This window comes from Peromyscus leucopus, chromosome 1 (genome assembly GCF_004664715.2).
Source record: "Peromyscus leucopus breed LL Stock chromosome 1, UCI_PerLeu_2.1, whole genome shotgun sequence".
NCBI lineage: Eukaryota > Metazoa > Chordata > Mammalia > Rodentia > Cricetidae > Peromyscus > Peromyscus leucopus.
The window spans coordinates 82,792,127-82,804,257 of NC_051063.1; the positions used below are offsets into that span (position 1 = coordinate 82,792,127).

At 48.3% G+C, this 12,131-nt stretch overlaps 1 protein-coding gene across 1 annotated transcript in view; it reads left to right on the forward strand.

The window, feature by feature from the left end:
* Positions 1-12,131, forward strand: part of Cog7 (component of oligomeric golgi complex 7) — a 70,716-nt gene that overhangs the window by 41,790 nt on the left and 16,795 nt on the right. Inside the window, exons 10-13 of the mRNA XM_028867853.2 lie at positions 1,000-1,116; positions 3,241-3,306; positions 7,150-7,336; positions 8,690-8,830. Coding sequence (XP_028723686.1) covers positions 1,000-1,116; positions 3,241-3,306; positions 7,150-7,336; positions 8,690-8,830 — 511 coding nt within the window. The remainder of the gene's footprint in view (positions 1-999; positions 1,117-3,240; positions 3,307-7,149; positions 7,337-8,689; positions 8,831-12,131) is intronic.

Consider the following 12,131-nt stretch of genomic DNA (forward strand, 5'->3'; position numbering starts at 1 on the left):
ATACAGAGGCGCTTGCCTAAAGTGGAGGTGTGCTGAGTGCCATCAGAGCAGCCTGTGAGGGTCTCTACCTTGAGTCTGACTCTGTGCTCCTGGGTGCTCTTTCCTGCCAGTGAGCTTTGGTCTTCCTGCCGTGACTAGTCTAGACTGGAAGATGTGCTTGCAGAAGTACCCGGATGTCAGTAACTGCATGACAGTGGGCTGCGTGTTCTGCAGCCTTTCTAGAACCTGCTTCCAGAGAAGCGCGTGTGCTAGCATGAGTCAGTGGGCAGCGGTGTCTCTCAGCTTGTTGGTCACTGGGTTCCTTGGTGGCCATCCCCTCCCTCCTCCTCCTGAACACCCCTAAGGGCTCTCTGTCTTTTATTAAATGGCCTGGAGATTTTTCTGTAGCACTAATCTTAAAAGGTCTTATTAATAAAAACAAACTCAGAGCCAGATATTGGGGTGAACACTGGAAGATCAGAGAGACAAAACCAGCCACAGCTAACCTCACCTCGACAACTCCTCAGCCAATCCTGTTTCCTCAGACTGGAAGCCTCTGAGTCCTCATTAGGAATGGATCTCAGCTGAACTGCTACTGAAAGCCTAAAAGCTTAACAGACTCTAGTTCCTAATCCTCACACCTTATATACCTTTCTGCTTCCTGTCATCACTTCCTAGGATTAAAGGCGTGTGTCACCATGCCTGTCTGTTTCCGGTGTGGCCTTGAACTCACAGAGATCCAAACGGATCTCTACCTTTGGAATGCTAGGATTAAAGTCATGAGTGCCACCATTTTCTGGCCTCTATATCCAGTGGCTGTTCTGTTCTCTGATTCTCTGACCCCAGATAAGTTTATTAGGGTGCACAGTATATTGGGGAACACAATATCACCACATTTTTCTGTAGCCAGAGGTTCCTAAGTGTTCTTACTCCATGACAGGACATTTGCAAGGTGGACAGTCTGTCCACAGCTGAGGAATTTCAGCTGTCCTTAGAGCTGCTGTTTCCTCCCCTCCCTAGGTATGTGTCTCATTTCACCAATGCACTGCAGTCAATTCGAAAGAAGTGCAGACTGGATGATATTCCTGCCAACTCCCTTTTCCAGGAAGACTGGACTGCTTTCCAGAACTCCGTCAGGTAATGTGGATGCTGCAGTGTAAATATGCACCGAATGGAGCAAGCAGTATGTGTTTATGAGGGGCTCCTCTTTCCCCTTTCAGTGCCTTTGTTTGTCTCTTTGTTTTGAGACAGGCTCCCTTGTGTAGTCCTGACTGTTCTGGAACTGGTTATGTAGACCAGGCTTTGGCTTGCCACGGCCTCCCAAGTGCTGGGATCAAAGGTGTGTGATCCTGGTTCAGCGCCTTTTTAAAAAATAGTACCTAAATTTAAACAGCCAATAAACAAAAAACCCAAACAGCTGCCAAAACAAAATACCAGAAATATCCTTATGATTTGTAAAATATATTTTTTAAAGATTTACTTATTTTTTATTTTCTGTATATGAGTATTTTGCCTGCATGTATGGCTGTGTACTATGTGCATGCAGTACCAGAGGAGACCAGAAGGGGGCATCAAATCCACTGGAACCAGAGTTAAGATATCTACCACACGGGTACTGGGAACTGAAGTTTTGTCCTCCTCTGAAAGAGCAAGTGCTTTATCACTGAACCATCTCTCCAGCCCTGTGAAATATTTTAAAAAATTCTTTACAAATGCCTTGTCTTCTTTGATGACAAACTCTTACATGTGGTATGAGATTCCCTTCCTCCACAACCTGTGTTGTTTTTTTTTTTTTCTTCCAAAGCTTAAGTATACAGCTGTATTTTGGAGCGTACAGCTGAGCTGGTCTGTTCTGTTTCGGGTCTAAGAACCACAGCACTTACGAGAATGCCCTTGGAAAGAATCCTGCAGGAGCTGAGGGGCAGGCCTCGAGCTGAGCCTCTCATGTTGTCAACAGCTGCACTCTGAAGAGCTCATGGGACTTTTGGGCCACTAGGTAGACATGCCAGTCAGTACCTGGGGAGTGTGATCAGCAGTGTCTTAGGAAGGTTTGGCCCTGGCGTGTTCAGCTGAAAAGTCTCTGACCCACAGACACCACTTATCACATGGCATTTAAAAGAGTTTTGCATTAGTTGCCAACAGGTAAAGCAAATCAAACACAATCCAGATCTCTGAAATTGCCTACAAAATCTGAGGCGGTGGCACTGAGTGGGTCAGCAGCTGAGGCTGCTGACTGGTGTGTTTAGAGAAACTGCTTTTTATGGAGCCGGATTCCAGCTGTTTCAAACTGTTCTTCAGCTGACCCGCTTCGTCCACTCCACTTACACGTCTGGCCTGACCCCGGCCCCACTGCCTGGGTGTGCCACATGGTATCATCATGGTACATGCGGTGAATGCCAGAGCTCAGACAGCCACTGAAGGTGGTCCGGGTGAACCAGGATTACCCAGGATCATCTTGGGTTACCATCTCATGGTCTCTATTCTGGGCTTTATGTTTATGGACTGTGATGCTTTGGGTGCTAACTTCATCCCCTCTCCTGTGGGGTCTTGGCATACCAGGAAATACTCTGCACGCGGCTGTTCTGGTGCACCTGAGTTGAGTGGAATATTTTACTTTCTCATAAACCTTTCTCATGATGGAATGCCCAGATACTGGTGATGACAGGCACTTTCAGAGAGAGTTAAAAGTTAACTAGGCTTGAGATGTTTTGAATCTTTGGATTTGTCCCAACCTAATGGGTTTGCTGAAGAAGGACCAGTAACTAGAGTCTGCGGGCTGGCATGATATTACTTCAAAATGAAAAGGTTATGAAACGCAGACGTGACAGTCATTTGGGCTTATCTCTGAGAAACGAACTGGTGGATCAACATCTGCCTTCCATGTGTGAGAGGGAGACAGTTTTCTATGCAAATAGTAGCTGTCTAGTAGGTATTGAATAATACATCTCACTTTCAAATTTTAAATAATGAGTACTTCCGGCCAATTTTCTTAAAGTAAAAACCCAGTGTTTTGGAACTGTAAAACTGAGGTAGCATTGGGTAGAGTTGTAATTCATAGCAGAAGTGTTAGTAACATGGAGGACATGAGGAGGAACCGGCGCTTGCCTCTGACATTCATTATATGTGATGAAACCTTTCAGGGAGGCAGTGCCATCAGAAGGAGCAAATAGTTAGAATTTTTATGAATGAGACTGTGTTTGTCCTGTAAACGCTGGCATGCCCGGTAGTGCTTGAGCTTGAAGTGCTTTATGTTCTCTTTAGGATCATAGCCACCTGTGGAGAGCTCCTGCGCCAGTGTGGGGACTTCGAGCAGCAGTTAGCAAACAGGTAGGGGGGCATCCTCGGTCTCCTTGCCCTTCATTCCCTGGGGTTTGGGCTGGGCGGTATTTGATCCAGTACAGGGACAGAATCTGAAAGCCACAGGGCTGGAGGACCGCCTGTCCCTCGATACGAGGTGTCATTACTGTCATCATTAAACATTTATTGAACACCTAAAAGGGCAAGGCTCATCCTACTTGGCAGTAGTCACATAAATCTGGTTAGATATGGAGGCGCCGGTCCAGATGAGGAAATAGTACACGTTGTTTCCCAATTATATGTGGGTTAGGCTTCTACTTATGGTCAGTTATTGGGCTAGAAATAAATTTCCTCATAGAGACCGTGTTATGAGTGGTGACTAAGGCCCCCAGACAAGCCCAGAGGATTGAAACTAACCCTGGCAGCCTGCAGTCCAGGTCCTGGAGTAGAATTCTGCCGAGGGCTGAGAATCAAAGGAGAGTTTTGGAGTCTGCGCTAAGAAAGATCCATTCCAGTCTCCTCTCTCTCCTCTGATATTGCCAGGGTTTTATATGTGATCCAGCGTTGCCCCATTCAGACGGTTCCCTGCCACCTTCCCAGCTTCCTTGTTCCTTCATCCTGGGGAAAAAAAGAAGCCTGGTGTGTGGGGTGGTTGTTGCTTAACAGTTACTTAATGCGTGCGTGCGTGCGTGCGTGCGTGCGTGCGTGCGTGCGTGCGTGTGTGTGTGTGTGTGTGTTTAGACAGGTCTTACTATGTAGCCCAGGCTGTCCTAAAACTCACTGTATAGAACAGCTAGCCTTGAACTCACAGAGATCCACTTGCCTCTATCTCCCAAGTGCTGGGGTTGAGATTAAAGGTGTGCACTACCATAACTAGCTGAGAGAAGCATTGATTTTAACTTTGTTGTCATCAGAATTTGTGAGTGTTGTTCCCACACTTCCGTTTGTCTGTCCTTACACTGGCATTACTCTGAATATATGTGTTAGCCATCTCTCCTCCTCAGGACACAGTAATTGTCCTTAATCTTTTGCCTTGCAAAGGGTTAGGAAGGTTTTGGTTAGGGAAGGTAAGTGAGGACTGGATGGCTATGGGGATGAGCTTCTAGCTGCAGTTTGCAGCCTAGAGAGAAGCTAAAAGACTGATTCTGCTTCAGTGAGAGACCACACAGCCTCTGAAAGAGTGATGTCATCCTGGAAGCACTGAGCCTGGGGACAGTCACCATCTGTGTTCCCATCTGGGGCACTGCTTGGTGTGTGGCAGCCACCCTGTAAAGCTTATCTTATCTCCCATCTGTCTCACCTTAGAACCCAGACTCTCACAGAGCCACTCCCCAGGGCGGCACATGGCAAGGCAGAGCAGACGCTCTGGATTTGACTGTCATCGACTGTCACTCCTAAGGTCTCTTTGCAAAGGCTTATGGGCTGTGTAAAGCAGAGCTGGCTGTCACTTCTCTCCTGGGTGACTTGGGTAAGATTCAGGAAGATTGCTATGGCTTCTCTGGACCTTCCTGGTGCTCACCACTTTCCTTTAGAGTACTGGTACAAACATCCCTGGCATATGATGGTTCTGTTGATGATGCTTTGGCTACATGCTGTACATTCAGGAGAAAATGTGTTTCAAATTTTGGTCTTTTCTAGACTAGCATTGTTTGGGCTGTGATCCTTTCCTACTGTGCAGGGCAGTAGCAGCCATCCCAAAGCTCCCTGTCAGCCCCCTCTAGTGTTGAGAGCCTAGAAGCTAGGAGCCTAGAAGGTTGAAGACTTCAGAATGTTTTCAACTTATGAGGGTTTGTTGGATCTCAGTCCCATTATAAGTCTAGGAGTGCCTGCATTTTTAAGGTCCTTGTAGAGTAGTTCAAATGGACGGTTGGGTTTCAGGAATTCAGTGCAAATGTACAGGCTTCCGGGGCTGAGGAGAGAAATAGCTTGTCTTGAAGGGAAATGAACTGAAGAGCTAGGTGAGATTATAACCTTCCCTCCTGAGTGCACACTGACTGCACTCTCCATTGGTACACTAGTGATGAGGTCGTCTAGTGATGTCCGTGTGGAGAGGAGGCTAAGAGCAGATACCGTTATTTCTCCTGAGTTGGAATTGTGCTTATGGACACTTTAAACTAGTCTTTGCTACAGAAAGCATTTCTAGCCTGCCTTGTTTTCTTTAGCTTGGATGGCAAACTAGTCCAGGGAGTCTGGATGCCCATGGGCTGCCTGAGATGGAAGCGTATATTCCTGTGACTCCGTGGAAGAGAGGAGAGCTGACCCCAGGAGGCAGTGGCGAAGGCTCCTGGTTACCCACGTGCGGCTGCTGAACCCGTCACGTGTCAGGCACGTGCTAGCTGCTAGGGTTGGGCGGTGCAGCCACTTCATTCTGTTCTTAGCACTGTATAGGAGGTGTGAGGAAAACCTCTGGTGGGTGCACAGCAGAGGCAAGTGTCCCGGGGAGGGGAGAGCCTAGGGACCTCCCGAGGGACACACTCAGTAGGGAGAGTGTGTGAGTGTGAGTGTGTGTTGGGGGGGGGCAGTGGGTGAGAAGAGACCACGGGAGGCGGTGAGAAATCGGTTTTTGCATGTTTTAGTTTATCCTGGAGAGCTGAGGCTGCTTCTGGAAAAAAGGCAAAACCAGACTTGCCCTTTGGAAAGCTGGGGTGGATGAGGTGGACTGAGGAAGGGAGGGGAAGGGACGGTTAGAGTACTTCTTCAGTCCACACCTGAGGGTGCAGTCTGAGGGAGGTGGCTAGGGGTGGGCTTCAGCAGTGGGAGTGCCAGCTTGAGCCTCGGTAGGAGGTGGGGAGCAGCTTGAGTATGCGGGTTTCTGAGCAAGCAAGCCCCTGACTGCAGTGTTGTTCAGCAAGCTTGGGGCTGCTGATCTGTTGGTTCCTTTTCGGCCCTTTTATCTTGAAGACAGGGTCTCACTGTTTATCCCTGCAGACCTGGAACTAACTCCCAGAGATCCACCAGTCTCTAGGTGCTGGGATTGAAGGCACACGTCACCACGCCTGCTTTTGTTTTATTTCCTTGATACAGGGTCTAGGTTTGCTTCAAACTTGTAATTCTCCTGCCTCAGCCTCCTGAGTACTGGGATTTCAGGTATATGCCTCATCCTGCTTTTTAATAAGTGAGTGCAGTCTAAAACCTGGCATGTCCAAAGCAATTGCTTTCGTAAGAAATATTTGGAAGGGAGGGTCAGGGAGTTAGCCGCATTTGGGGTCGTTACAGTACCTCTTCTTCTCCCATAATTCTGCACACATTCAACATGGAGGCTGGATGGTAAGAGTGGGCTGAGGGAGAAGAGTGGTTCCAGCGTCGTCCTTGTTCGTAGAGATTCAGCTCCATAGAAGTACCACAGGTGGATTAGCACGGAGACACTCCCCACGGCATTCTTCTTTCTTGAAGACTCTGCAAAGTGCCAGCTTTTCTCAATAGATCTCCCTGTCCATCCAAGCCACAAAAGTAAACTTCGTGGTGTGCCAATGAATACCAGCATTATAGTCCAGTGTATGGGGAAGGTATTCCGAGGACAAATAGACATGCAGTTAGCCAGTGGGTCACACAGTATTGGACTCTTCCATGCTACGATGCCCAAGGAGTGAGGACGTGAAGAGTATTCCAGATGGCATCAAGCTAAGCACTGCCCACAGCAACAAGATGGTGTCTTCTGGTGGCATAAGTGTTAAGAGGATTAAAGTTGATTTCAGTGTTAACCCTGGTTTCTTTTCTGCATCTGAGGCCCAGCTCATTCTTAAATGAAGAAAGATGTCTTCATTTCTGTATAAAGCAGACCTTAATTCTGTCTACCTCATGAGGGTGTCCTACATTTAGGAAGAAGCTCAGTACAGCCAGCTCTGGGCACAATGCTCACCATTTTCCTTTCAGGGTCCTGTCCACAGCGGGGAAGTATCTGTCTGACTCCTACAGCCCTCGGAGCCTGGCAGGATTCCAAGACAGCATCTTGACAGACAAGAAGAGCCCTGCCAAGAACCCATGGCAGGAATATAATTACCTCCAGAAAGATAACCCTGCTGAATATGCCAGTTTAATGGAAATACTTTATACCCTCAAGGTATGAGATCAGCCCAGCAGCACTCTTACAAATGAAACCTTTCCATGTCACTCTCTCTCCCCTGGTGCCAGGTTTCTGTCTCTGTTTGCAGGCCCTGCCTTCTCTCTGTCTCCTGTGTGTGAGGTTTTAAGGAGCTGGGAACCGCCACTGGGTTGGAACTCACTAAGATAAAGCTGTAGGAGTCGGGTGGATGGGTCTTTTTATGGATGAAAGCCAGGCTTGAGAATTGTCCAGGAAGCTTACTGTTGCTCCGTTTAGAGATAAACTTGTCTGTGAGACTACAGCAGTGAGAACCCCTGGTTCTCATGTAGTGACAATCCCCTTTACTGAGTGACAGCCAGGGGATCAGATGTGTGCTGTCTGCAGTTAGAGTGAGCCTGTAAAGAGGAGCATTTTGGGAGTGGGGTCCCCTTCTGGGTAGGCTTTGAAGCCTTGGTCTGTCTGCCATGAAGCTGACCTTGGCTTTGAGCTTTAGGCCCCTTGGATCCACGGACAAGAGGGCTTCCCAGAAAATGGAGTGAGTCACCCAGCTCCTAGGCATGCCCCGCAGGGTTGTAAGAGGACTGTGGGTACCAGGGTCAGAGCACCCCTCCATATATTCTTATGCTACCAGATGCAGCCCGCAGCTCTCCTCCTGGTGCAGTGCTCCGGGGTGAACCGTGCATTGAGGCCCACTCTTGTTTCCCGAGAGTGTCCCCATCTCTGCACCTTGGCCCACCACGGGCTGCACTTGAGCTTGACAAACACACTTCTTAAAGCAATTCTCCAAACGCATTCATCCATGTTTCTGAGATTAAGTTAAACCAGCTCTGTTTATCTTTATTGCTAATCTGATTTATGTCTGTTGTAATCGGTCCATTTATAATCACAAGAACTAAGGTTACATTTTCCATCCCTGTATTTTCTCAGGCTGTATGGATTCCCAGGACTCATACAGGTTGTACATACTCTGGCTTTCAGCCAGGGGTGACTGACCTGACCTCTCTGGGAATCAGAGTTCTGCCCATCACTCTTGTTTATATGTGAGGACACGATCTTTCCCACTCCCTCCTCAGTCCCCAAGGGATAGTCAATCACAAGTTAGGTTTTCCTAAACCGCAAATCCGTAAACTCATGTTGGAAAAATGCGTCAGAGTCACCTGGGAAGTGATGTCAATCCTCATGAGTTCAGTATTTTGGAGCTTGTGAATCTTCCAGTCCTCCTTTTCCTGGGGAGTGAGGGGGGCATAGTCAGGCTTGGGGACCACTATTGCAGAAGCCATTCACTATGTCCCACGTAGTTACTCTTCAACACTTCTAACTAGTGATGACCTCGTCTGGGGACTTAACTGCCTTTGCCTTTTCCTGTCTCAGGAGAAGGGGTCCAGTAATCACAGCCTGCTGTCTGCATCACGCACAGCCCTGACCCGGCTGAACCAGCAGGCTCACCAGCTGGCTTTCGACTCGGTCTTCCTGCGCATCAAACAGCAGCTGCTGCTGGTTTCCAGGATGGATGTAAGTTCCACTGACTGCAGTGTCTGTGCTCCCGGGTTCTGCATAGGCTCGACCTATGCCAGGATCTTCTCCCTCCCCGCCGTGAGATGTGGGGGGGTGGGAGGGTGAGGGGGTGGGTCAGCACAGTCACTTTGTCATTTCAGTCTCTGGCTTGGCATGAATTTCTCATCTTAATTGTAGTTACTCAAACACTCTATTGAGAGGCCATTTTATAAGATGATGATGGTGATGATGATGATGGTGATGATGATGATGATGGTGGTGGTGATGGTGGTGGTGGTGGTGGTGGTGGTGGTGGTGGTGGTGGTGATGGGTTGTCATTATCTGAGACAGGGTCTTACCGTGTAGCTCAGACTGGCCTGAATCTCAACATCCTCTGCCTCAGCCTCCAAGTGCTATGACTGCAGGTGTATACCGTCACGCTCAGCTTTCCGAAGCTTGTCAGTATTGCTTGTTCACCTTTCCCACTGGCAGGCCTGTCTTTTCTGCCTTTTCAGGGGGTGAGGGAGGCTGTGTGCTGCTGCGACCTCTGGTCCACAGAGCCCCTATCTTCTGATGTTGGGTGGTCCTGCCAGAGGGAACAGTTCCGGCTCTTGGGCAGGAGAATGCCTTATCTGCCTTGATCCTGTTTCCGAGGAGGCCTCTTTTGCTTGTTCACTGGCTCTGTTGCCCTGGCTGACCTTGAAGTTGTGACCTTCTGCCTTAGTTGGGCGGTGCTAGGATTGTAGGCCACATCCTGCTCTGAGCTGCTACCTTCTTCCTCCGTACGTCTGGTGTGCCTGTGTCAGAGTGGTCTCCCGCCCTTGCCTCATGCCCGCTTCCCCTTCTCTGCTTGTCCCAGTTGCCTTTGGAGGAGCTGCCCAGTGGTCACATCATCTCCGCTCTCCTGTCTCTCCCTGGTTCAGATCCCGCTGCTTTCTTCTGGGTTACTAGGCAGGACAGCACCCTGGTCAATTGTCTCACCAGCTCCCCCAGTCTGTTCAGTTCTACTTCTGTGGGAGATAATGTTTGGGAAGGCCCGTTACCCCTGTGCTTCTTATGGCACACAGGTCCTTTCAGGAAAGGGCAATGACTCGCATGGTATAGTTACAAGGCCATGGCTTTCTGTTGCCCTCTAGAAATTGTGTGAAGAGCCCCTCCCTGGATAGCCTTGGTCAAGTCTCAGCCCCTCTGTGGGTTTGATGTTCATTCTACCCCGAGACTCTGATTTTCATTCCGTGAGATTCGGTGGTGTCAGCTGTAGTTGGAGTTTGTGCTTCCAGCACTGAGGGCAGCACTGGAGAGAGCGTTTATTTTATGTGTATAAATGTGTGTATGTGCATGTACCATGTGTGTACAGTGCCCACAGAGGCCAGAAGATGGGACTGGATCCCCTGAAACTGGAGTTACAGATGGTTATAAGCCACCATGTGGGTGCTGGAAACTGAATCTGGGTCCTCTACAAGAGCAGCAAGTGCTCTTAACTGCTAAGACATTTCTCCAGGGACTTCCCCCCCGACACACACACACCTGTGTTTTGAGACAAGGTCTCCTAAGCTGATCTCAAACTCACAAGCCTTCTGTCTCAGCCTTTTAAATCTGGGGTTATAGGTATATACCTCCAGTTAGCTATGCTTCTCATTTTCTAAGAGAAGGGGCTTAATTAGATCTTTAAAGTAAAAATTATATTCATATTCATTTAAATCCCTTTAAAATGCCACCATCTAAAATGTGAGTAGCATGCAATCCCATGCATACTCAAGTGTATCTCAGGCTGAGCAAATGTCTATAGAAATGAACCCAAAGGACACATGGAGTTATATTATACATGTTATCTTTAAAAGAGTGTTACACTCCTTTGATCCCAGCCCTCAGAAGGCAGTTGCAGGCAGATCTCTATGGGTTCAAGGCCAGCCTGGGCTACAAAGTGAGCTTTACAACAGCCATAGGCTTTATAGTGAGACTTTATCTCAAAAACTAAACCAAGCCAGGCGGTGGTGGCGCACGCCTTTAATCCCAGCACTCAGGAGGCAGAGGCAGGTGGATCTTTGTGAGTTTGAGGCCAGCCTGGGCTACAGAGCGAGCTCCAGGAAAGGCGCAAAGCTACACAGAGAGAAACCCTGTCTCAAAAACCCAAACCAAACCAAACAAAAAAGCAACATGAATATAGATTATACAGATTAAGTCTTATTTGGATTGAACTAATTAAAATTGAAGAGAAACTAAATGAAACGGTAGGACTTGTGTCTCTAGGCTCTGATAGCAAGCACTTTACCACTGAGCCATCCTGCGGGCCTGTGCTCTTACTGCGTTATTTTTGTCATAGTTTAAGATGTTGGCCTCACTTCACAGCTGTCGGTCCACACTGTGTCAGTTCCACCCTGAAACAGGCTCCCACCTGTCCTTTCGCCTCCATTTCTGCTTTCCAGAGTTCCTTGTTGTGACTCATCGCCCAGTTGCTGGAATCCCCACTTTTGGTTCAGGCTTTACCACAGTCCTGGGACACTGGGATAGACCAGGTTAGCTTTGGTGATTAGAAAGACTTGTGTGGGAGCCAGCATCCAACACACAATACCAAGGCAAACACTTGAGCCTGGAGGATTTGAAAAGAAAACCCTGGTCACTGCTGTTTGTGTTGAACGTTGGCAGGTAAATTGTATTGCCCCTTTGTATTTTAAGACTATTAACCAACACCATGTTCAATTCAGAATAGATTATTGATGTTTACCTGTATTACCTGCTGACAGATGAGTAGAAAAGCCCTTTTGAAGGGCAGTTTAAATAAATCTTGAACAATTAAGAAATAATCTACACCATTTCCGCGTTGCCCTCTTCAAGTGAGCCTTACTTGCCTGCTTTCTGAGACCTTCCCACTTCAGGCCATTCCATCTCGACCCTTCTCTGACCTTTCCCACCTCCCCCACCTCCCTCTGGTCCCTGACTGTTCTCTTGAGGCTCTTTCTGCTTCCTCTCAGAAGCCTTTCTCCAACTCGTAGCCCTCGCTCTCTTGATGGCTGGCGGCCGTGGTGGTCTTTGCTCTGTGTCATTTCTCACCTCTGTCCTCATCCACAGTGCCACTTTGGGACCTTCTACTTCATGACTACTGCCTGGTTCATGTTTCCACCATCTCTAGACGGTTTCTAACCCTTTGCTCACTCTCAGTCCCCCTCAGAGAGGTTGCTGCATGCAGTTTCACAGAGCATTGCTCTGGTATCATCTCTTAGCCTTCCCATGGCTGCCCGGGCCAATCTGAGAATCTCCTTTATTTTATTTTATATAACTATTTACTTTTTGAGACAAAGTCTCACTATGTAGCCATGGC